This window comes from Symphalangus syndactylus, chromosome 10, assembly GCF_028878055.3.
Source record: "Symphalangus syndactylus isolate Jambi chromosome 10, NHGRI_mSymSyn1-v2.1_pri, whole genome shotgun sequence".
In the NCBI taxonomy this organism is placed as follows: domain Eukaryota; kingdom Metazoa; phylum Chordata; class Mammalia; order Primates; family Hylobatidae; genus Symphalangus; species Symphalangus syndactylus.
Window position 1 is genome coordinate 65,002,141 of NC_072432.2, and position 24,162 is coordinate 65,026,302.

The 24,162-nt window shown below is 35.9% G+C and overlaps 1 protein-coding gene across 11 annotated transcripts in view; it reads left to right on the top strand.

The window, feature by feature from the left end:
• The window catches only part of ANKRD17 (ankyrin repeat domain 17), a 187,410-nt gene that overhangs the window by 21,408 nt on the left and 141,840 nt on the right, over positions 1-24,162 (top strand). For 2 of the 11 annotated variants that reach the window (XM_063611192.1, XM_063611193.1), the window contains exon 1: positions 17,713-18,063. The exons of 6 other annotated variants lie outside the window; for them this stretch is intronic. In XM_063611192.1, coding sequence (XP_063467262.1) covers positions 18,010-18,063 — 54 coding nt within the window. In that variant the 5' untranslated portion in view covers positions 17,713-18,009. Of the gene's footprint in view, positions 1-70; positions 6,014-17,365; positions 18,064-24,162 lie in introns of those variants that run through there. 3 more of the 11 variants (XM_055297361.2, XM_063611191.1, XM_055297360.2) reach the window with 3 other exon arrangements.

Below are 24,162 nucleotides of genomic sequence, written 5' to 3' on the forward strand. Positions count from 1 at the left end.
GGGAACATGCTGAAACCCCGTCTCTACTAAAATACAAAAAAATTAGCTGGGTGTGGTGGCATGCTCCTGTAGTCCCAGCTACTCGGGAGGCTGAGGTAGGAGAATTGCTTGAACCCGGGAGGCCGAGGTTGCAGTGAGCTGAGATTGTGCCACTGCATGCCAGCCTGGGTGGCAGAGCAAGACTCATCTCCAAAAATAAATAAGTACTGAATTTATATAAGTTGAAGGCCTGAATACTAAAATTGGTTACTTGTACTAAGCAGTTTCCTGTGTTTGTTAAGTAGCTAACATCTATGTGGGGTTTTATGGTTAAAGGAATTTTAGATGTTTTCCACTTAATCAAGTCAGTTATGTGTTTTTTTGAATTCTAATTTTTTTAGGCACAGGGTCTTGCTCTGTTGCATAGGCTGGAGGGCAATGGCATGATCATAGCTCACTGCCGCCTTGAAATCCTGGGCTTGAGGGTTCCTCCCACCTCAACCTCCCAAGTATCTGGGACTACAGGTGCGTGCCACCATGCCTAGCTAATTTTTTTTTTTTTTTTTTGTAGAGACAGTCTTGCTATGTTGCCCAAGTTATTCTAGAACTCCTGGGCTCAAGTGATCCTCCTGCCTTGGCCTCTCAAAGTGCTAGGATTCCAGGCATGAGCCCATGTGCCCAGCCAAGTCAGTGATCTTTTGAAGCAATTTTTCTTCTTTTATTGCTTAAACCTCTAAACAGGCTTGACATTTTTTTTTTCTTTTCTCCTTCCCTCCCTTACAGATTCTAGTACAGAAGTACTTTTATGAAGAAAATATAAGCAGTGCCAGCATCTATATAGTGTTCTTACTGATTTGATGATGTCCTTAGGTTGTCTTTGAACTTGAAAATCTCTATACATTATTATTGCAGAACCTATAAACTATGACTGTTCTGTAGTTCTCTTGCACTATCTTTCCAGTGTTCTTTGAAGAACTAAGTTTCACTGTTTATTTTATATATTTCAAATGAACTAGGAGTGATTTAAAACTTACATAGTTGCTGTTCAGAAAATGTCAAAAAAAGAAGAGCTTGTGTAAGATACAATGTAGATAAATTTAATTCTACTGAGGGGGTAATATCCTTTTAAGATACAATGTAGATAAATTTAATTCTATTGAGGGGGGTAATATCCTTTAAACCAAACTTGTCTAAAGTTTTCACCAAATGTTAAACTGTGAGTAATGTTTTATTTTTATTTATCCATTTAATTTTTTTTTATATTGGAGGAATCTTAAAATTGTATTATCTTTTTCCACTTTTATTAAATCATATAGTAAATGTGAACTGAAAATTTAAACAGTAGAGGAAGACACAGAGTAAGAGTTGAAGATTTTTTATGTCCCTAGGTGTACATTTTAAGTGTATGTAATCTTATGCCTTTTTCTGTGCATTTTCACACATATACAGATGTATCTATGTAATTTTGTTTTGCATAAATGAGATCATTATAAAAATATTGTTTGAAACTTTCTTTTTAAATTAATAGTCCATCATAGAGTTTCATGTTAATACACATATAGTTATCTTATTCCTTTAAATGGCTGTGAGTATTCCCGTGTCAGGTATCAGGACTTAATTGCTTTCCAGTTTATGGAAATTTTGGTTGTATCCAAAGTTCTGCTGTTACAAACAATACTGAAGTGGACTCTTTGATCTTGTTTCTGTATTGTGGTAAGATATATTCCAGAGGTAAAACTGCAAGACCAAAGGTATGGGAATCTGTTTCTGTAACTGACATTTTATTGTGTATCAGCACCATATTTTAAACACGAGTGATTTTGTAATGGTATAGGATTTGATAGGTCAAACATCAGCTTTCAAGCCCTGTTCATCTCTGTTCTTTCTGGATATCCCTCTCTGTTGACTACTTTATCCATAAAAGGGCCAGATCATGTATCACCTCTTTCCTGAGGTGTTTATAACACCTAGCACCTTGAATAATTTTAACCCCAATAATAGTTTAGTGAGTGCTTACTATGTGCCAGCCACAATTCTAATTGAGTTATGTGTATTACACTGCTGTATATCATTTAATCTTCCCAGTTCTAAGAGGTACATAGCATCTACATTTTGTAGTTGAAAAAATCAAGGTAAAGACTAAGTAACTTGTTCAAGGTCACAGTAAGTGATGGAAATGGAATATAATCGTGGGTAGTCTCACATGAAAGTCTGCTTTCTTAACTCTCAAATTGTACTGCCTTCTTACCATCCTTTTATGGCCTCCCTAGTAATTGCTCAAGAAATGTTTTGTATGCATTGTAGAGTTCACTAGCCATTTCATCTTGCTTCTAGGTCCTCTTTACAGATCTGCATGAATACCATCTTACTCAAATTTATGTGCAGTGACCTATCCCCAAGTAGGATAACCAGAGAGAAATGATGGAGTAAGGAGGGTTATGGAAGACCTCCTTACTCCAAAACACTTTACCTGAATGTAGCTAGTTAATACTGCTCTGTTTTATTTCATCTTGTTTCCCTAACCCCTGTCTTGGGGAAATTCATGGATTAATCTTGAGATGGATTTCGTAGGTAGAATAAATGGGTATGTTACTCTTCAATATTTCTGAAACATCAAATCAAAATACATACCTTGTAGATTACCTCTTACAGTAAGTGCTCAAAATGTGAAGTGGGAAGAATGCTGTTTTAGACCCTCCTATACCTCTTAATTCATGCTGTTAAGTAAGTGTGACATGTAAAAATTAAATATCTCAGTCTCTCATAAAAGGGGCCTGGTAATACTTTCTTTTGAGGGAGGTTAGGTGACCTAATGTTTGTGAAAATATTTGTGACCTATAAGGATTTTCATAAATTAATTGTTAAAACTGAAGTATGAATAAAAATAGAGAGCCTTATGAAAATTCTAACTATTAAGATGGTTTTTTTTTTTTTAATTTAGGAGAATCCCTTATTTTAAATTTCTAATTCTATTAAATTTGGTTATCATTGAATTTATAGATTGCTAGTAAATATTTTCAGTTCTAATTGTGCATTTTGGTTAATTGTTTTAGGTAGAGCTGATAGTAGATAGGTTAAGGGGTTGGCCCTTTTTTGGATTATATTCTGAATTTGTAAAGTTTTTAGAATTTATATAGAATATGTTCTTAAATTCCTTGAGAACTTAAAAATTTGTAGTACTTTATCATACTGTTAATAAAGAGGGAGAGATAAGGGTTATGGGAAATGCACATCCTTTTCTGACTCTTAAGTCCTTTTCTGGGAATGTGAAAGCAAACCATATGCCTATGGCGTCTCTGCTATAGGCTTAGCAGATAATACTAGGGTTCTAGATAAAATGAAAAGTATGAAGGCAAAGATTTGATTATGCTGTTTTCTAAATCTCAGGACCTTTAGAATGTATCTCTAACTCACTTTGTGGACTCCTTTCACTTGTACCTTTTCATCCTTTTCTTGCTCTGCATCCAGATCCCCACCTCACAGTCCAAGATCCTCTCTACCACTCAGTCCAGCTTTCTGGCTGCAACCTAAACTTCAGTACCTGGCTTCTCTTGGCCAGATTGAAGGACTGTAATATGATTTAAGTTGTGAATGTGCCTTAGTATGTGAGATGTCTTTTCATATGAGGAGCTTCTTAACCTACTTTAGCTTAATCACCAGATCCTTTTGTCTTTTATGCTAACACATAAAACACACAGGCTTGGTATTACAGCCTTTTGTCTTCTATGCATGAGTAGTTGTGTTTTGTACCCCAGGGATCCCAGAAGAACAGCTTTGCTTGGCCAGGGTACCCATTCATTGGCTTAGGCAACCTAGAATGTTAAGATTCATATATCTTAATCACATACTAAGGTCTTCCTGACCTCACTACCATAAGCAGAAGATTTTCTGAAAACTTTGATCAGAGAGCAAGTAGGAAGAAGGGCCAGATTCCAGTTTCATTAAACCACAGGCATATGAATACTTCACAATTTCTGTGCTTGACAAAAATTACGTTTAATTCTGAAATAACCCAAATGCCTTTGTATTTCTTTTCTTACACTATTTCTCCAGGAAAAAGCATGATATGGAAAGAGTTTGAAATCAAGTTGGGCAACTTGCTTTTGAATCCTGCTTTAATACTGTGTGATTTGGGGACAGTTACTACTTAACCTTGTTGTCTTCATCTACCTTAGGGCTAATGATTTATTTTTAACAGTGTTTTTCTAAAGAATGGAGGTAATCTACATTATTTAGCACCCTATACTACCTTCTGTGTTGGGGGTAATTTATTATTTATTTTGACGTTTTACTGGATTTAGTTCTTATATACTATTTTGGAATGAAGTTGTCATTTTTTTTTTTCCCAATCAGGATCAATTTTCTTTACCTTTTTTAGGTCATGGACTTTAGTTAGATTATAATGAAAAATGTAGACCTATTTTCCCCAACATTTACTTAAATACATCATACAACATTTTGCCAATTGTTTCAGGGATATAGAGTTTTTGAGGCATAGGTGTTTGAGGTGTGAACCATGCAATATGAACCTTAGCTCAAGAGTACTGGATTTCAGGCTGGGTGTAGTGACTCACACCTGTAATGACAGCCCTTTGGGAGGCCACGACAGGAGGATTGCTTGAGGTTGGGAGTTTGAGACTCTTCTGGTCAACATAGCAATAACCATCTCTACAAAAATTTAAAAATTAGGTGGGTGTGGTGGCACATACTGGTAGTCCTAGCTACTTGGGAGGCTGAGGCAGTAGGATTGCTTAAGCCCAGGAATTTAAGGTTACAGTGGCAATGATGGAACCACTGCACTCCAGTCCAGGTGACAGAGTGAAACCCTGTCTGAAAAAGGAGCACTGGATTTTGTTTTTTATCCATTGAGGAGTTATTGACCAGCCTTTTCCCCTATTCTGTCCCCAGTAATCACAACAGTAGCTGCGGAATTTTTCTTTGAAAGGTTTCTGTCATATAAGAGAGCTTTAAAAAGTAATAATTTGCTAGGAAATTTTAAATTATGGTTGGGCGCGGTGGCTCACGCCTGTAATCCCAGTACTTTGGGAGGCTGAGGCAAGAGGATTGCATGAGCTCAGGAGTTCGAAACCAGCCTGGGAAACATAGTGAGACCCTGTCTCTATTAAAAAAAAAAAAAAAAAAAAAGAAAGAAAAAATTTTAAATCATTACGAACCTTCCCTTCTTCCTTTTCTTTCTGAAACTATTGGAATCCTGACTTAAAAAAAAACTAGTAAAGAGATCATTGGTTTTTATATCTGCCTTTTTTCCCTGAGAGTGGAAAGATAAGATGTACTAAATAAAGTTTATAGCTATTTCCTTATTGTATGTTTAACAAATTTTAAAGGTATAACTCGATTTATTCAGGCTTATTTTAGTTATTGACTGAAATTTTTTTAAAATGGTGGATTTAGTACATTCCTTTAATTTCTTTTCTTCTCAATGTCCCACTGATATTGTTTAAAGATTGAATTAAGTCATAATTCTGAAAAGCGGGAACAGATGTTATTATATGAGTCAAACTACCCTTAAGAGGCACAAAAGGACCTCATTAGCTCTATAACTTTAATGTGTACTTGGGTGTATGTGGGGAGAGAGGTAAGAAACTACAACTTAGGTGCATAGATGGATCTAAACTTGAATAGTGTTAGTAGTATGGCTGCAACCCTGTAACTGTCTCAACATTTTTGGTCTGCGTTTCCTTCTGTATCAGCTTTATTTTCAGCCAAAGATGACTGTCAGTCAAAGGAGATGGGAATGGGATATTCTAGCCAGACCTAGGTAGTGTGGCCAGTCCTGTGGTGGCTGGGAAGGCTCACCTGTACCCAAAGCACGTGAATACATTCCCCATAAAAAAGAGGGATGATGTTATTAGCAAAAGGGGTCAGGGAGAAAACATGTTGAACAGTAAAATTACAGTTCACAGTCCACTACAGGTACCATCAGAGGACCAAGAAATTTTGAAGAAGATAGAAAGTTCATGGAATCGGATTGACAACAAAATCCCAGAGGAAACTGGAACCCAAGATACCAGAGGTAAGCTCAGGTTTTCCCAGGGAAACCTTGGAATGGCTCCAAACTTGGAGTCAACAAACACAAATCAGTAGTAGTGGGCAGTTGGGTAATAATCAAGAATTTTCTTAAGACTTTTCCATAGTGCTAGGTCAGTTGGGCTTCCCTTCTACCCTTTCTCCAGCCTAAACAACTATGATGCCCACTCTTAGGGCTGAAGTTTCAGAATCATTCTCTTAAGAAAGTAGGCCAGCAGTTTAGTATGGGCGTCTACTTAGGTGTTAGAACCTGAGAGAGAAGTGGAGGCACTATGCTACCCCAGGAGAAAAACAGTTTTGTCTGTTCCCAGCCAACTTGACTTCCTGTCCAGGTACCTTTTTGGGGTACCTGCATATACACATGCCCTGCCTGCTTAAAATGTACCTGCTTAAATTGTACATTTAAAGGAGAAGCCACTTAGGAAAACAAACCCAAATAACCTCAGGGAAAGCTCTTACACTCTGTATACTCTAATCTTTCATTTGCAAATATAAACAGATAGGGATAATCAGACAATTGAGGAGAATCAAGAGGATGAAAGAAGATTAAAATAAATAAAAGAACAACCAACCTCAGCTATAATTCAGAAGAATACTTCAAAGAAAAGCATAATTAGTATTTTATTTAAAATTTAAGAATACGTAATGTTTAATCATAGTTGCATTTAAAAGGGGGCATAGAACTAGAAAACGTTTGAAAATTATAAAGAAAAATTTTAATCGATGAGATAAATACAATTTTAGCATGAATCAAGACTCAATTGTTGATTTTGGAATTAAGAGGAGGAACTGTGCATACGTAAATCAAAAGAAAAAAATCTGGAAAAACTTGAGAGAAAATTAAAGAAGCATGGAAAATATATCACAGTTTTTCACATCCATAAGTGTGAGTTCTAAAAGCAAGAGATTTAGGAACCATGGGAAGCAGAGAATAATGAAAGAAATAACTGAAGAAAATTTCCTGAGCTGTAGAAACGTAATGAATTTTCAGATTGAAAGAGCCCCTTTAGTAACAACCAAAATGGAATGGAAAAAGATCCACAATTTTAGAACTCTTTAAGGACAAGAAGATTCCAAAAGTATTGCCAGAGAGAGGGAAAAAATATGGAAAATCAAATAACTAAGTTCCTAACAGTCATGTTGAATGCTTGAAGGCAGTGGAATAGTGACTTCACTGTTTGAGAGACAATAGATTTTGACCTATGTTTTCTCTACCCAGCCCCACTATTTTATCATGTGAGGACAATTGCATTTTCTATACTGGGAAAAAACTGTGTACTTTGTATGAACATATTTGAGATACAGTAGCACAAAGCAAAAATAATCTCAAGATAGAGGATATGGTGGTAGTGGGGGGATGGGAGGGTGAGTGGGAAGAAATAGCTACTGTGGCAATCTTGGGCTTTCAAAAAGAACTGAAGAAAGCTAGAAGGAAATTCAGGTTCTATTAGTCTGGAATACATGAACATTTCTTCAACTAATAATGTCTAAACAACATAAAATTACATTTCCTTTAGTGACTAGTATTTATATAATCACATTGTAAGTACACTTTATTGATTTTCCGTTTTAGAATCAACCTAGAAAATGTATAAAATGGGCTTAATTATAGTTATGGAGTAGAATGCCTTGTAAACCTTTATAATATAAAAATAATCTATAAATTTAGGAGATGGAGGGCAACAAACGAAGGGTCAGTGCTCGTTTCTTCAGTGGACAGTCAGTAGATAACAAGCATATAAAATTTGGTGAATCAAGATATGAAAGCAAAATGGCATTAAAGTTAAACTGGTAACTGTGCTAGAAGTCTATTAATGATGTAACATGTATTTTGCCATTTTGATGCAGGAGGGTAACAAGACTTATGTTTCATCTTGTGCCTTTGTAGCCTTTGAATTTCTTAAAAACCCTAAGTGGATGCATCATATTTATAATGTTAGAAAGATTGCAAGGCTGGGCACAGAGGCTCACGCTTATAATCCCAGCACTTTGGGAGGCCAAGGCAGGTGGATCACTTGAGGTTAGGAGTTTGAGACCAGCCTGGCCAACATGGTGAAATCCTGTCTCTACTAAAAACACAAAAATTAGCTGGGCATGATAGCCAGCGCCTGTAATCCCAGCTACTTGGGAGGCCGAGGCAGGAGAATTGCTTGAACCTGGGAGGCGGAGGTTTCAGGGAGTTGAGATCATATCACTGCGCTCTAGCCTGGGCAACAGAGTGAGACTCTGTCTCAAAAAATAAAAAGGGGGGGTATTGCAGATATGTGATGGCCTCTACCTAGTTGTTTAATACTGCTCTTTATGAAGTAAATATATTCCCGGGCCAGGTGATTTTCGGAAATTGTCTGAGGTAGAAATAGAGGACACAGGGATTAATTCTAGGAAATTAAAAAGTTGCGTAGCATACAAATGTGACTCTTTTTATGTAAGATGCCTAATTCTTTCTTGACTGGCTTACACGCTCGATTTTGAGTGTTAATTTCTGATCCCTTTCCATGAAATTTGATAGGAAACTCTTTTTAAAAAAACAAATGTTTATTGTGAAAAATTTGGAAGTACAAAAAATTGGAAAATTCTGAGGCCTACTTCCTTCCAGTGCCTCTAAATAAGATGACATTTTCTCCGATGGACTAAGGAGCAAGAATAGAAACTTAGTTTGTCCTTAAGGTGGAAGTTATATGATCAAGGAGAGCTACAACTACTGGAGGCAAGGTTATGTCTCCTGGAAGAGCTAGAAGAAGGAAGGTGGAAATAGAAATTGCCTTTTTCTCCCCATTCCTTCTAAAGATGTGGCTGATCTTATATACCTAGCCCTGTCATCTTTGCTGAGGACCCATTGTGTGTCCCACGGACTATAAATCAGGGTTCTCATGATCCCCTTCTTGAGTTTGATTAATTTACTGAGCGGCTCACAGAACTCAGGGAAACACTTATGTTTAATACATTTTATTGTAAAAGATATTGCAAAGGATACAGCTGAAGAGATGCATAGGGTAAGGTATGGGACAAGGGGCATGGAAATTCTGCCCTCTCTGGGCATGCCCACCCTCCAGTAACTTCCACTGTGTTCTGTTCTCCAAAAGCCCTTTAAACCCTGTCCTTTTGGGCTTTTATGGGGACTTTATTACATAGGCATGATTGATTAAACCATCAGCCGTTGGGGATCGATTTCACTTTTAGTCTCCCCTTTTTGGAGGATGGGAGGTGGGGCTGAAAATTCCAACCATTTAATCTTCCCCTGGTCTTTCTGCTAAAACCAACCCTTATCCTGAAGCTACCTAGGGCCTGTCAGTCTTCAGTCAAATCTTAGCATATAGGAAGCCACATAACCACTTTGAAGATTCCAAGGATTATAGGAGTGTATGCCAGGAAACTGGTCTAAGACCAGAGACCAAATGTATATTTCATGATATCACAGGCAGTCTTTTGGCACTTTAAATATTGCTTGCAAGAGTTATATCTTTAAATAATTGCTTGCAGGCAAACCATTCAAGGTTTGTTATGAATAGATTAGGCTGGAAATAGCAGAGCGCAGAGTGGTAACAGATATCTTGAGACCAGACTGATTGGAGCTTGTCAGGGACCCCAGACCATTAAGGAACCAGAGAAGAGCCAGTGATAACAATGAGATTCCATGGTTACTCGGGTAATTTTTACTTCCTGATTATTTTCCATGCCCTTGATGCTATCTTGAGTTACTTGGAACTGTTTCTTTGTTCCCCCAGAGTGGTAGAAACTGGTGACTCAAGAAAATTGTCTTTAGATTTAAGCTTTTTCTTGTAATTTAAATTTTTATCCCCAGGTCCCCTAGACCTCCATTTTGTGTTTGTGTGTGTTGTGTGTATTTCTTTCTGTTGATAGATAATTTGCTTTCAAGTGGAGGACAAACATGTTGCTGACGAGGTTGAAAGTGTTGTATCATCAATAGATTTAACCTATTTAAAATCAAAAACATTGAAATAAGTAATTTCTGTTATGGATGCACTTGTTTTTATTTTTATTTGAAAATGTACAATTCAGACGAATGGGAGGGTTGATTGTAAACAATAAATATTTTATCAGTTTTGTGTACATAGAACCTATTGTGAAATACTGGAAAAAGAATGAATTCATGGTGTGACCCACCATGTGTAGAGACAACAAATGCAAGTGTCCAACAGACACAGCTATTACTGGGGATGTGAAAAGAGGCAGCATTGCTTTGTTTCTTACTTTGTTTAGTACATTACTTACGTTAGGACAAGACTATGCTTGTATTTCATTCTGTACATAGGACACATCTGGATGAAACGTTTTGTATCTAAATATAATTCTCTTCTGTACTTTTCTGGGTTGAATTTCAGATTTCATTTATTAGTTGGATTAGAGAAGAATGGGAAGGGGGCGAATTAGAGAAAAAAATCATTGAAGTTTTTAGTATTAAACATTGTCAAGAATCAGGATTGAGTTCTAGATTATAGCTTCTTGGAGGTGGACTAATTTTATTTGCCAGTCTATCTCCAGTGTATATAGTATAAACCCTGCCACCTAGTAAGCACTCAGTAAATGTTTGTATAAATGAATGATCAAAATGCTAATGATGATCTTACAAAACAATTGTACTGGGGCTTTTTATAGTATGAGCCTTGAGAAAAACATTTAAGCAAAAAAAAATCTTTAATTATTTGAATATTACAAAGTAGTACATACCCTCCCTACCATTCCTCATATTTAGAATATACTACTGGATACTACGTTGCATTATTTTATTTATAATGCTACAGTTTTATGTATCTTTAACTTGGTCCTTTCTTACATATATCCTTTAGATATTCTTCCACATTTCTCGAAGCATGTTCAACTGTCTTATTTTGGCAGTTCTGGTGAAGGCTTAATCATTCTTATTTTTAAATGTAATCATCAAAATTAGACCTGGAATCTATGCCAAGAAACTGAGATAGAAACTGTTTAGTGCTTTTTGTGTTCATAAAAATTGTTTATGTGTGGCCCTGTACTCGTGTACATTAGATTTTTTTAATATGATGGATTACTTTAGAATTTCTTTCTTTAAAAAGAGTAATTTGAACATAAATGTAGAAGGCAAAGAAATAAACATATCCAGCAGTATTTTATTTAGTGAGAATATACCCAAATGTTTCCCAAGCAATTCTGGGTTTTTAAAATACTAAATTCTGGCAGAGGCATCTTTTCACAACTTACTACCAGGTTAAAAAACCCATTAAATATTGGAGGAAACTTGTATTTTATCAGAAGTAGATTTTTTTTTAAATTTTAAAAATTTTTAAATTTTTTTAGATCGTTGCACTCCCCATTCTTCTCTCTTCTCCACCTGTATATCAGCTGTATATATATAGAGACTCTGCACTGTGATTGGGTTTTTTTTTTTAATAATCAGTTGAAGTTCTTAATTTGTTAGAGAATGAATTTATGTGTTTTTTTGATAAGGATTTTTTTTTTTTGAGGTTAGATGAGAGGAGGTGTAACTTTGATTTGTGATTCTTGAAGAGTAGAAATGATGAACTAAGGATAAATCTGGATACATGATTTAAAACTAATATTGATTTCAGATCTGTATTTTTAATAGACTTGTGTCAGTAACACTTTATATTTGTAGGGAAGCAGGCAGTCTCACTCACTGTCAGTATAAATTAGTTCAACTTTTTTAGAAGGCAGTTAATTGAGTAACATCTAAACTTTTATTTTATTTTATTATACTTTAAATTCTAGGGTACATGTGCACAACGTGCAGGTTTGTTACATATGTATCCATGTGCCATATTGTTTTGCTGAACCCATTAACTCATCATTTACATTAGGTATATCTCCTAATGCTTTCCCTCCTCCCTCCCCCTACCCCACAATAGGCCCCAGTGTGTGATGTTCCCCTTCCTGTATCTAAGTGTTCTCATTGTTCAATTCCCACCTATGAGTGAGAACATGCAGTGTTTGATTTTTTGTTCTTGCGATAGTTTGCTGAGAATGATGGTTTCCAGCTTCATCCATGTCCCTACAAAGGACATGAACTCATCCTTTTTTATGGCTGCATAGTATTCCATGGTGGATATGTGCCACATTTTCTTAATCCAGTCTATCATTGATGGACATTTGGGTTGGTTCCAAGTCTTTGCTATTGTGAATAGTGCTGCAGTAAACATACGTGTGCATGTGTCTTTATAGCAGCATGATTTATAATCCTTTGGGTATGAACGTTAGAAACAAGATAAATGCCTACTGGACTGGTTAAATACATTACGCAGTTCTGCAATGAAAATTTGAGCAGCTGTGAAAAATCAAAGATAAATATTTATGTACTAATCTGAAACAATTATGGAGTATTAAATATTAAAATGGGGATACAGAACGTATGCATCATAGTATCCATCTGTATAAAAAATAATGTTACCCTAAGATGTGCTTGAAATATGTAGGTTATTTCTGGAAGAATACAAGAACTGGTTGTGTCTCTTAGGATGGCTTGGTAAGAGGTAGTTTTACTTTTCTCTTAAACTGTGAATGCTTTCCATGTACATGTATTACTTTTACATAAAAATCATAGTTAATAAAGAAGAAAATAAACTATAGCGGTAATAAAAAGAATATTACTTTTTATTCTTTATTTTGTGCTACATTAGACATATATCTAGATTCTTCAGTCATTTTATAGCATGAGTAGTTAAGAGAAATAAAAGGTAAAATCATGGGAATGTGTTGTTTTAATAATGTATGGACTTTCAGAAATCTTACCAAATTGTATTAGCCTTTTAACTTAAATTCTGTTTTAATATCTTTCACTTATACTTGGTTTAGGCTCTTTCACACTTGGGTTTCATACTTATGCTTTACTAGAATTTACACAGAAGAAAAGAGAAAAAGAGATACTATAAAGTAATTATTAAATTTAATAATTTTAAGAGGTAGAATTGTTTTAGTTTTTTTTCTAGTAGTTTATGTGAGTGGGCAAAATCATTAAATTTTTCCTACCACCAGTTGTCTGTCCTTGTTTTGTTTGAATATGTGGGTTTTGAAGCCTCACCATTCCCTAAGTTAAAAAATTGATGGGAATGAAACTCCTTTACAAGGAGTTTTCTATTAAAGTTTTACGTGAAGGGAACAAACAACAAAGTGTTAAGTCATGCAAAACAGAGTTGCTTGCTTGTCAGCACATTTCTACATATTTTTTTGTTTTGATTTTCTTTTTCCTTCTTCAGGGAAACCAATGCTGGTCCTAAATAAAATTGTCAATTTTGGATGATTCTTTCATTCAATCTAGGTATTTACTGAGCTTTTTTGTCCTTTACTTTCTTTTTTATGAGAGGTTTCACTCTTCGTTTTGGATATTTGAACCTCATTTTCAGTCAATATTTTCTTTTATTATTTTAAATTATTTTTATATGTTTACATTTGTTTGCATAGCTTAATATGTTAATTGCTATTTACACTTTAATACTTCTGCTGTTGGCAAAATAATGAAAAGTCTTGTGCCATTGAAATCCATTTTAGATAAATGAGAAGACAATTTTCTTGCCTATAAAATTAGGTTGAGGCTGGGTGTGGTGGCTCACACCTGTAATCCCAGCACTTTGGGAGGCAGAGGCAGGCGATCACTTGAGGTCAGGAGTTCGAGACCAGCCTGGTCAACATGATGAAACCCTGTCTCTACTAAAAATGCAAAAATGAGCTAGGCATGGTGGTGGGCACCTGTAATCCCAGCTACTCGGGAGGCTGAGGCAGGAGAATCACTTGAACTCAGGAGATGGAGGTTGCAGTGAGCCGGGACAGCGCCACTGCACTCCAACCTGGAGTGCAAAGCAAGACTCCATCTCAAAAATAAAATTAGGTTGAACCGGAAGGTGGCTTGTTTTTAGGATGACAGGTTTTAGACAAATATGTATAAATTTCTCTTTATATCCTTTTGCCCATGGTATCCGCCCATGGTATCCTGCAGTGACATAGGTAATCATATTGATGAAAAGGACTGGAAAACAATGGGGATACGTTATTTTGCTATGTAACAAATACAGAAAATCTGAAATTTTAGATTCTGTTTATATTCAATACTTCTAATATCTTATTCCAGTGACCTAAAGATAGAGTAAAAGAACAAATGCTTTTGTTAGAAACTGTGGCACGTGCCTGTAGTCCCAGCTATTGGGGAGGCTGAGGCAGGAGAATCACTTGAGCCCAAGAGGCAGAGGTTGCAGTTAGCCGAGATCTCGCCACTGCATTCCAGCCTGGGCGACAGAGCGAGACTCCGCCTCAAAAAAGAAAAAGAAAGAATAAATTATTACTATTGGGCCAGGTTCGGTGGTCACGCCTGTAATCCCAGCACTTTGGGAGTCCGAGGCGGGCAAATTACGAGGTCAGGAATTCAAGACCAGCCTGGCCAACATGCTGAAACCCCGTCTCTACTAAAAATACAAGAAATTAGCTGGGCATGGTGGCAGGCGCCTGTAATTGGCAGCTACTCTGGTGGCTGAGGCAGGAGAATCGCTTGAATCCAGAGGCGGAGGTTGCAGTGAGCCGGGATCGCACCACTGCACTCCAGCCCAGGCGACAGTGCGAGACTCTGTCTCAAAAAAAGAAAAAAAGGAATTATTACTATTAGTAGCAATAATTTAAAAGGTATTAGGATACTGAAGTGGATATCAGACAATTCTCTTCTTCATAAATTTGTTCATTTAATCAAAAAATGCTGGCGGGCGCGGTGGCTCACGCCTGTAATCCCAGCACTTTGGGTGGCTGAGCGGGCAGATCACTAGGTCAGGAGATGGAGACCATCCTGGCTAACACGGTGAAACCCCGTTTATACTAAAAATACTAAAAGTTAGCTCGGCGTGGTGGCACGCACCTGTAGTCCCAGCTGCTCGGGAAGCTGAGGCAAGAGAATTGCTTGAACCTGGGAGGCGGAGGTTGCTGTCAGCAGAGATTGTGCCACTGCACTCCAGCCTGGGCAACAGAGCGAGATTCCGCCTCAAAAAAAAAAAAAAAGCTTAAGAGCCTGCTCTATGCCAGAGTGCCGGCTCTAGGTATGCATTGGTGAATAAACTGTTGCCTGCTTGCTTGCTTGCTTTCCTTCTTTCTTTTCTTTTCTTTTCTTTTCTTTTCTTTTCTTTTCTTTTCTTTTCTTTTCTTTTCTTTTCTTTCTTTCTTCTTTTTTTGAGACAGAGTCTTGCCCTGTTGCCCAAGCTGGAGTGCAGTGGCGTGATCTCGGCTCACTACAACCTCCGCCTCCCGGGTTCAAGCGATTCTCCTGCCTCAGCCTCCCAAGTAGCTGGGATTACAGGCACCCACCACTACAGCCAGCTTATTGTTTTTGTATTTTTAGTAGAGACAGCGTTTCACCATGTTAATCAGGCTGGTCTCGAACTCCTGACCTCGGGTGATCTGCCCGTCTCGGCCTCCCAGAGTGCTGGGATTACAGGACAGGCATGAGCCACCACGTCCGGCCAAAGTGTTGCCTACTTTCAACAGTGTTGCCTGCTTTTTTCTAGTCTTTAAGGGAGACAGATAATAAATGATAACCATAATTCTGTGAGAAAGCCATAATCACATATTTATTGTTAAAAACAACAGTAAATGTCAGAAAACAGAAGCACCTCATAATCCTAGAATGGAAGAGAAGGGGAGAGTGAATGGTTTTATTAACTTGAGTCTTAGGGGCCCCCATTTCTTGTCAGATAAAGGATTTGGAAGGCCTGTTCTTGGCTCATGGAAAAGGAGAGTGTTCCAGCATAAGTTCCTTGAACTCAAACCTGTCATTGCTTGATAACATTGGAGGAAAATTTGAGAAAGGGAAAATTTGTTGATAACTTGTGTTAAGTCTAAAGATGGAGCAGTTTATTTGAAGCGTAGAAAGAATTGACCTGGAAGGCAGGAAATAACAAAAGCCAGTTTGTAGTTTCTTTTTAAGCCAGGTCTCAACAATGTAAATTACTTTGAGCAGCCTTCAAATGCCAGGCATACCCATACCTAAATGTAAACACTAGGTATGGTATGAGGTAAAACATAGTGTCATTTGTTTGCCATTAATTCCACATAGCCTTTGCAATCAGTTCTGGATTTGCATCTGGATTTGACTCTGCCATGTAACTGTGTGCTCTGTCTGATACTTGGTTCCCTTATCCGTAAAATGAGATTATCACATGGAAGAAATATAGTTGATGATTCTGGATATGGACTCTAGTCTGGTGCAAACTGCCTGGATTCAGATCTTAGCTCTTCAACTTAATTAGCTTAGCTTGAAATAATTGGGCAAGTTGCTTAACCTCTTTTTGTCCCATTTCCACATATGTAAAATGGGGATAATAGTAATACCTTTTAGGACTACTGTGAAAATTAAATGAGTTAATATATAAAACCATTTAAAATGGCATATAGTAAGCAAAATGTAGTTTAAAAATTATAACATAGCTGGGTTGTTAGGAGGATAAATAATATGTTTATTTAAAAAAAAATCATATATTGCTTGACACACTATGGGTATTTCCTAAATATCAGAAACCATGTAGTAGGTACTTTATATCATTTAATCTTCATATAAACTGTTAAGAAACCATAATCTGTCTAGTTGACTGCACCTAGAGCAGTTTCTGATATTTCAAGTTGAATGAATATTATCCCATTTTATGATTAATTGAGGCCCAAGAGTACTCCAAAATCTCCACTAAAACATGGCATCACTTTGAGGAGATAATACCAGCAATGTCATGCACATCATCACATCACTTTTCTCAGTTTAGAGCATAAAACATTGTTCCTTTGTGTTTCTGGAGACAGTCTCACTCTGTTGCCCAGGCTAGGGTGCCAGTGGCACAACTGCAACGTCCACCTCCTGGGTTCACGTGATTCTCGTGCAGCCACCTGAGTAGCTGGGATTACAAGCATGCACTACTACGCCCAGCTAATTTTCATATTTTTAGTAGAGACGGGGTTTCACCATGTTGGCCAGGCTGGTCTTGATCGAACTCCTGGCCTCAAATGATCTGCCCACCTCAGCCTCCCAGAGTGCTGGGAATACAGGTGTGAGCCACTGCGCCCGGCCCATTGTTCCTTTTTCAGTGCATTTTTTCATATCCAAGGTTGTATAAAGAAGAAATTTGACAATCTAAAAAGTTTTACTAAATGGAAGATCAATTACAGGAATGCATATAATATATATTGGCTCCACTGTCACTCACTCACTTTATTTGCTGTTTGATGATCCAGATTTAGTGTCTCTAAATTTCATTTATCTAGGATATTTTAGTATCTTAGAGTATTTATTGTAAGAGAAAAAACAGGCCATTTCTTTGGTTAGTAAATGAAGTTAAAGGGCACTACTAGAAAATGCATATATCAAATATTATAGCTTGCTTCAGTAACTGTAAATCGGTTGGATGTTAACCTGGTTCTCATAGGTATTTACAAACAGATTAGTTTATAAAAACCAATTTACTATTAAAAAATCTACATTAGGATAATTATTTTTGAAACCCTGAAGTCAACTGTAATATGTATGTTATATATTTGCCTGTTGTAGCAAATTTCTAACTTGGCATTATCATGCCTCCTGCTTTGCATCTTTAATACAGCCATTAATCTCACTACAAGGCTTTACTAAGGATAAATTGCTGCGTAACCCACTTCAACCTCTTTTGTTCAACCAGGAAGCCAGACGTGTTAAATAGCTTTTTAAAAAATATATTATTTCTTTTTTGAAATTTTAGGATTTTAAAAATTGAAGTGGTAAAATAAGAGAATTTATTTTGTCTGTTAAAATTACTTGACAGAAGTTTGCTTTGGAATAGAGCTTCTGTATCTTTAAAAAATACACAGTGAGTCACCCCCTGCTCTTTTGGTAGATGCCTGGCTAGTGAACAGCTAAGCTGCTTTAGGCATGTAATAGAACATTCCATTTCCTGTTCCCTTGCTGACACAGAGGAGTGTTCCTGCTGGCAATGATCTAATCATAGTGCAGTAAGAAACATGGCAGTTTGATAAAACATGGTGGAGACAGCGGCTGAAATGGAAGCATATGTTCTAGAAGACATTCTTGAGGTAGGGCTAGGTTTGTTAAGTGAAATGAAAGTTAAAATCTGAACAAAGAAATCTTATCTGCCGGAATTATTTTACAGATGAATAGATTAGAGGAGAGAGCAAAGAGAAGCAGAGCATAAAAGCAAGACACGGTCAGACCTATTCCGTGTGAGAATGTTTCAGACTGGTTCACATGATTACTATAGACGTCTATAATTATTTTGTTTAAACTTCATGTTTCATAAATTGTAGATATATGTTTGCTAGGGAAAAAGGGGAGACTCAGACTTAATAAAAAGCCTTGTGCTGGTGGTGACCTTTAGATTAACTCATTAGAAGGTGGGGTCTGCAAAGCAGCTTTGAGTAAGGTTTAGTATCATATGTCTTAGAATTCATTTACATATCTAAGCCTAAAGCTTTGCTGCAGTTAACTATTAAAAACAGTTGGTTATTTTAGCTTTAAACTAAGCATGTTTATATCAATCTGATTGCTTAATTTAGCTGGTATACTCTGGTCCTAGATTTTTCATGTGACTTTGATTATTATAAAACAAATTATTAAATTAAAAATATTAAAACCCTGAGATTTGGGGCACTGATGCTAGAGAGCCATCAATAAAAAATTCCCATAATTTGAATCATGAACATTTTAAATTATATTTTCTCTTTTCTGGTTGTAAAAATTTTATAAGATCCTATTTGAGTATAAATCGTCCAAGGAAATACATGTCAAAATGAAACTATAATTGCTTTTGGCATTGAATGTAGTATACTATCAGAAATTTGTATTTATAGGTATAGGTATTTAAATCTCATATTCTTATCTGTGGGATTGTGTAGGGTTTTTCTTTTTTTTTCCTCATTAAATAAAAACTGGGTAATTCAGATAAAGAGGCTTCATGGTGGTGAGTGGTATTCCTAATACTTAGACTGTTGAGATAATTTATTAACTATTTCACATCTTCAGGAAGATTATTTTACTGTGGGGAGAGGGCTTGAGAGAAGAAGCTGCAAAGGGAAGCTAGGCGGGGTTAGCAGGAGAAAAAAGCCTATGCGCATTATAAAGTGCTGCATGATCAATGAGTATTTTCTGGAGTCCCTCAGTGTGTGCTTGGAGCTGACATTGCAGCAAGTCTCATGGTTGTTCTGCAGAATGAAAACTGATTCCATTGTATTACCTACCTCCTTGCAGACACCTGCCAATGTGCTCTTTTCCCCTTTCCTAAAAGCTGTTGTCTAAGTTGAATTGTGGTTAATTTTTATTCTTTTCTCTTTTATTTTTTATTTTTTACTTTGTTATTGTTAGTGAGTTTCCTTAAAAATGTGTGGTAAAATTATCTACTTAGAAATAGTAGTATAAACTTTCATCAAGGGAGTTTAGTAATTACAAGTGGCCACATGACTTTTTAGTGGTTCAGTTTAAACAAGCCTAATTAGATTACAAAGTTCTACTGTTACATTTTAATTTGCTTTTAAAATTTTTTGGTTTGGATTTTAAAGAAGTGTACTTTGGAGATTTTGATAAATCTATTTGACAATTTTTCTTAGCCATTTAAAACTTCAGCATATAACAGATTTTAGAAGTCTTATTTATGTTCTGAGGAAATCCTACTTGAGCACTGTTTTGTGCTTTTTGCATAGATTTTTTTAATGCTACCTGAACAACTGGCTTTTTATTATTTCTACTAATTGTTTAATATCATGTTAAGATTTCATATTACCTTATTTATTCAATGTTGCTAGTTATTGAAACAACCTCTGCAATTTTAGTTTTCCTGATTTTCAATTTATCTTTTAATTTAGTTTCTATGTACCTGTTGCATCCTATCTTACTAAATAAGTAGCTTTTTCTCTTTATTTAAAATATTATTTGACTTAAATATTTGTCAATCTTGGTAACATTTTCTAAGTAGTAATAAAAGAGTCTTATCCAAAATTATAAGTACTCATAATGACATAATGCTAAAAAATACAGAGTGCAAAGAATAAATTTGCTAACTTTGCAGATAAATGTACCATTTTCTAAAGCACCTCATATTGCAAGTAAACATATTTATTACATAATGAGCTTTCCAGAAAAATATATTCCCTAGCCCTCCACCCCACACAGGGATAACTCCTTGAGTAAATGTCCAGTAATGGATAATGAAGTTTATCTGTATACCACAGTGACAGTTTTATTATTGTACTTAATATTGAGCTACTTGAAGTTCATTACTGTAATTTTCACCTTTGTGATTTTATTTATTGAACATACAGAATTTTATGTAGATTATGCTTATTTACATTGAATAAATATTAGACTCTTTTTTTCCTGTCTTTGTAACTTGATCTTTTGAATCATAAACTTTTTAAAGGTACTCTTATTGAATATTAGTTTAAAAAAGTCAGTATCATTAGTGAACATAACACAAATGATTTCTCATAATACTATGGCTTACCTTTTAAACTGTGATTACTGATTATATATGCCCACATGTATTTAAGTTGAATATTTAGACCTTTAAAATCTTAAGTAAAATACTGTCTAAAATGCATAATAAAATTAGAAAAGGTGGATTTCACCTTACATCATTGCTTTTCAACAGTCCAAGGTAAGGGATTAAATAAAGTGTCTTGGCTATTTCATTTATTCAAATAATCCAGGCAGTAATTATCTTCTCCAAACCAAAGGCATCAAAGTATTTCCGTTCCTTCTGCTTACCGTCTGTAAAAGGAACTAATACCCAGGAAAGTAGCCATATACAGATGGCAGAAAAAGGGCTGACAGCTCATATAAATACCTCTTTTCTTGTTCTGTTTATGTTTTCCTGAGACATGATTATAATTTTAGAATTTTGCTGACCTTCCTGTAAAGTTATATGTAACAATGGATTGTACTACTTAGAAGGATCAATAAGAGGAAAAATGTCTTCTAATTTTATACCCCAAATTTACGTGGCCAAGGGCTGTGTATATAAACCTGTGGTTTATATGTTGGCTTTTTTATATGAAAACATGAAACAACTGAGAGATCATTTCAGAAACTTGGTTACTGTATATTTAGTGTTATTATTTATAATTGAGCCAGTTTTAAGAGTCTTAGTAATAAGAAATCTTCACAGATATTTCCATCCTTTAATTTTGATTAAGTTCAGATTACTTTGTTCTGGGTATGGTATTTGATATATTTTTGCTTTAAGAAAGTAGGAATTTTTATGAAAATAAAAATGTTTATATTGTTAAGTGTAATAGTAACTCTCATACCCATTCTTGTTCTTTTGTCATCTAAAGCCAGGATGTCCAGCTTCATCTGTACTTGATGTTATAGGTTGTGGTATGTAAAATAAAAGTGCCAACTCTCTATGGTTCTGTCTATGGACAGTGGGTTGAGGATTTGACTGAACCCTTTGGGTTGGAACTGAATTAAGGTTCAGATTTAAGCAAAGTAAGTAGGTTTATTATGGAACCTTTTCTTGCTCTGTATTTATCTTAGCTGTTTTTGTTTTTTAAATAAAATTGAAAGAGTCTCAAGGAAGGCATCATTTCCTTTTGATTGCCAAGATTGTGGACTAATGGTAAATAGTGAATTCTAGGTCAAACAAGGGAAATCCACTTGCTATTTACCATAAAAATTATTTTTGGTAATGGTATCAAATCTCCGTGTGGTGGACTTTTTTGACAGATATATGTTATATTTCTTTTTATTCTGTAAAACACATTGTCATATGTAATGCACATCATTTCTATACTATACCAGTAAGTCTTTCATAGATTTCTGAAGTAACCGTGGTGACATTTTTCACTAGGAAAAGTTGGAGTAACTCTTAGAACCTAAATTGGTCTAGTGACTGAAAAGTTTAGATAAATATGTAAATCATTAAGAGTTGATAAAAGTAATATTTTCCATTCATCAAGAAGTTTTGGAATCAAGTTGAGAAATGTTGGACAGATTGAATCATATATATATATATATATATATATATATATACATATACGTATATATATACACATATATACGTATATATATACACATATATATACGTATATATGTGTATATATATATATATATATATATATATATATATATATATATGGGTTTTGTTTGTTTGTTTGAGGCGGAGTCTTGCTCTGTCACCAGGCTGGAGTTGCAGTGGCTCTATCTCGGCTCACTGCAACCTCCGCCTCTTGGGTTCAAGTGATTCTCCTGCCTCAGCCTCCCGAGTAGCTGGGACTACAGGTGCATGCCACCACACCCAGCTAATTTTTGTTTTGTTAGTAGAGATGGGGTTTCACTATGTTGGCCAGGATGGTCTCAATCTCAATCTCTTGACCTCGTGATTTGCATGCCTCAGCCTCTCAAAGTGTGGGATTACAGGCGTGAGCCACTGCATTTATTGAGTACCCTCAGTGTGAGGCACTTGAATTTCAATGAGGTTAGTCCAGCTAATTTTGTCTCACAGAGGTAGAAGTGCAGAAGAAGAAGAGGACAAAGAAGAAATGTCTGCCATTGTTATCTTTTTTTTTTTTTTTTTTTTTTTTGAGACAGAGTCTTGCTCTGTCACCCAGGCTAGAGTGCAGTGGCATGACCTTGGCTCACTGCAACCTCCCCCTCGGTGGTTGAAGCGATTCTTTTGTCTCAGCCTCCCGAGTAGCTGGGATTACAGGCGTGCGCCACCATGCCTGGCGATTTTTTGTGTTTTTAGTAGAGATGGGGTTTCTCCATGTTGGCCAGGCTAGTCACGAACTCCTGATCTCAGGTGATCCGCCTGCCTCGGCCTCCCAAAGTGCTCAGTAATGGCTTGAGCCACTGCAGCTGGCCTCTGCCATTGGTATCTTAAACAGTCTTGAATTTAGGATGCATAGATACGTATTTTAATACTAGTATTTTACTTCATTGATTCCATTTGAATAGTTTGAAACTCATGTTTTCAGCAGTGGCCTTAAAAAGCAGATATCCCTTATGCATTCTAAATTTTTCAGTAAGCAGATATTTTTCTTTATCTGGACACCTTTAGGTTGTCACTTTTATGCACATCTTTTTGTTATATATATTTATGAACGTGGTGCTGACAAGAACATTCACTGGTTCTCATTTTTATCTATAAACCAGCATATGTGTGTATACACATACCTACAATACATATATTCACATTTATACTTACATATACTCCACACACACACAAACATACACACACACTCTCATACACTCATGTTCCTGCTATAGGTGGAATATTTCTTATCTCAAATGTTTGGGACCAGAAGTGTTTGGATTTGGGATTTTTTCAGGTTTTGGAATATTTGCGTATACGTAAAGATAAGTTGGGGATGGGACCCACATGAGAGTTACTTATATTTTATATACACCTTATACACATAGTCTGAATGTAGTTTTATGCAATTTTTTTTTAGTAGTTTCATTCATGAAAACAAAGTTTTCACTGATCTGTCACATGAGGTCAAATGCAGAAGTTTTCACTTGTGGCATTATGTCAGTGCTCAAAAAATTGCGGATCTTTGGCTAGGTGCAGTGAGTGGCTCATGCCTGTAATCACAGCAATTTGGGAGGCTGAAGCGAGAGGATCACTTGAGCCCAGGAGTTCAAGACCAGCCTAAGCAACATAGACCCTATGTCTACAAAAAAGTAAAAATTAAAAAAAAAAAAAAGTTTTGGATTTTGGAGCATTTCAGATTTTGAATTTTCAGATTAGGGATGATCAACCTATATATTTTGCAGTGAGGATACTCTTATTTGAAAGTCCAATTTTTCTTGTAAGGGTGGGGCTGATATTGTAACATTGCTTTCATATGCCAATTTTGGGAGAATTAATGGGGAAGTAGTATAAGATGCACTTATGTTAGTTAATCCCTGTAAAGAAGAATGATATTTTAGTGGAATATGGAGGCTCCAAATAGCTTGTGGAAAGGTAGTATAACTAGAAGTGTGTGAATCAATGTATTACTCTTATATGAAAGTAAAGGCACGATTGTCCAATGAACTACTAGTTTCCCACTGATCCATCATAGTCTGGTAATTATTGCATGTTATGGAGCATTAATTAGAAAAGGTCTTCATCATATATTATCTATGTATAGAGGCAACAACGTTGGCCCTTTACTGGTTCTGAATTGTGAGAGGCC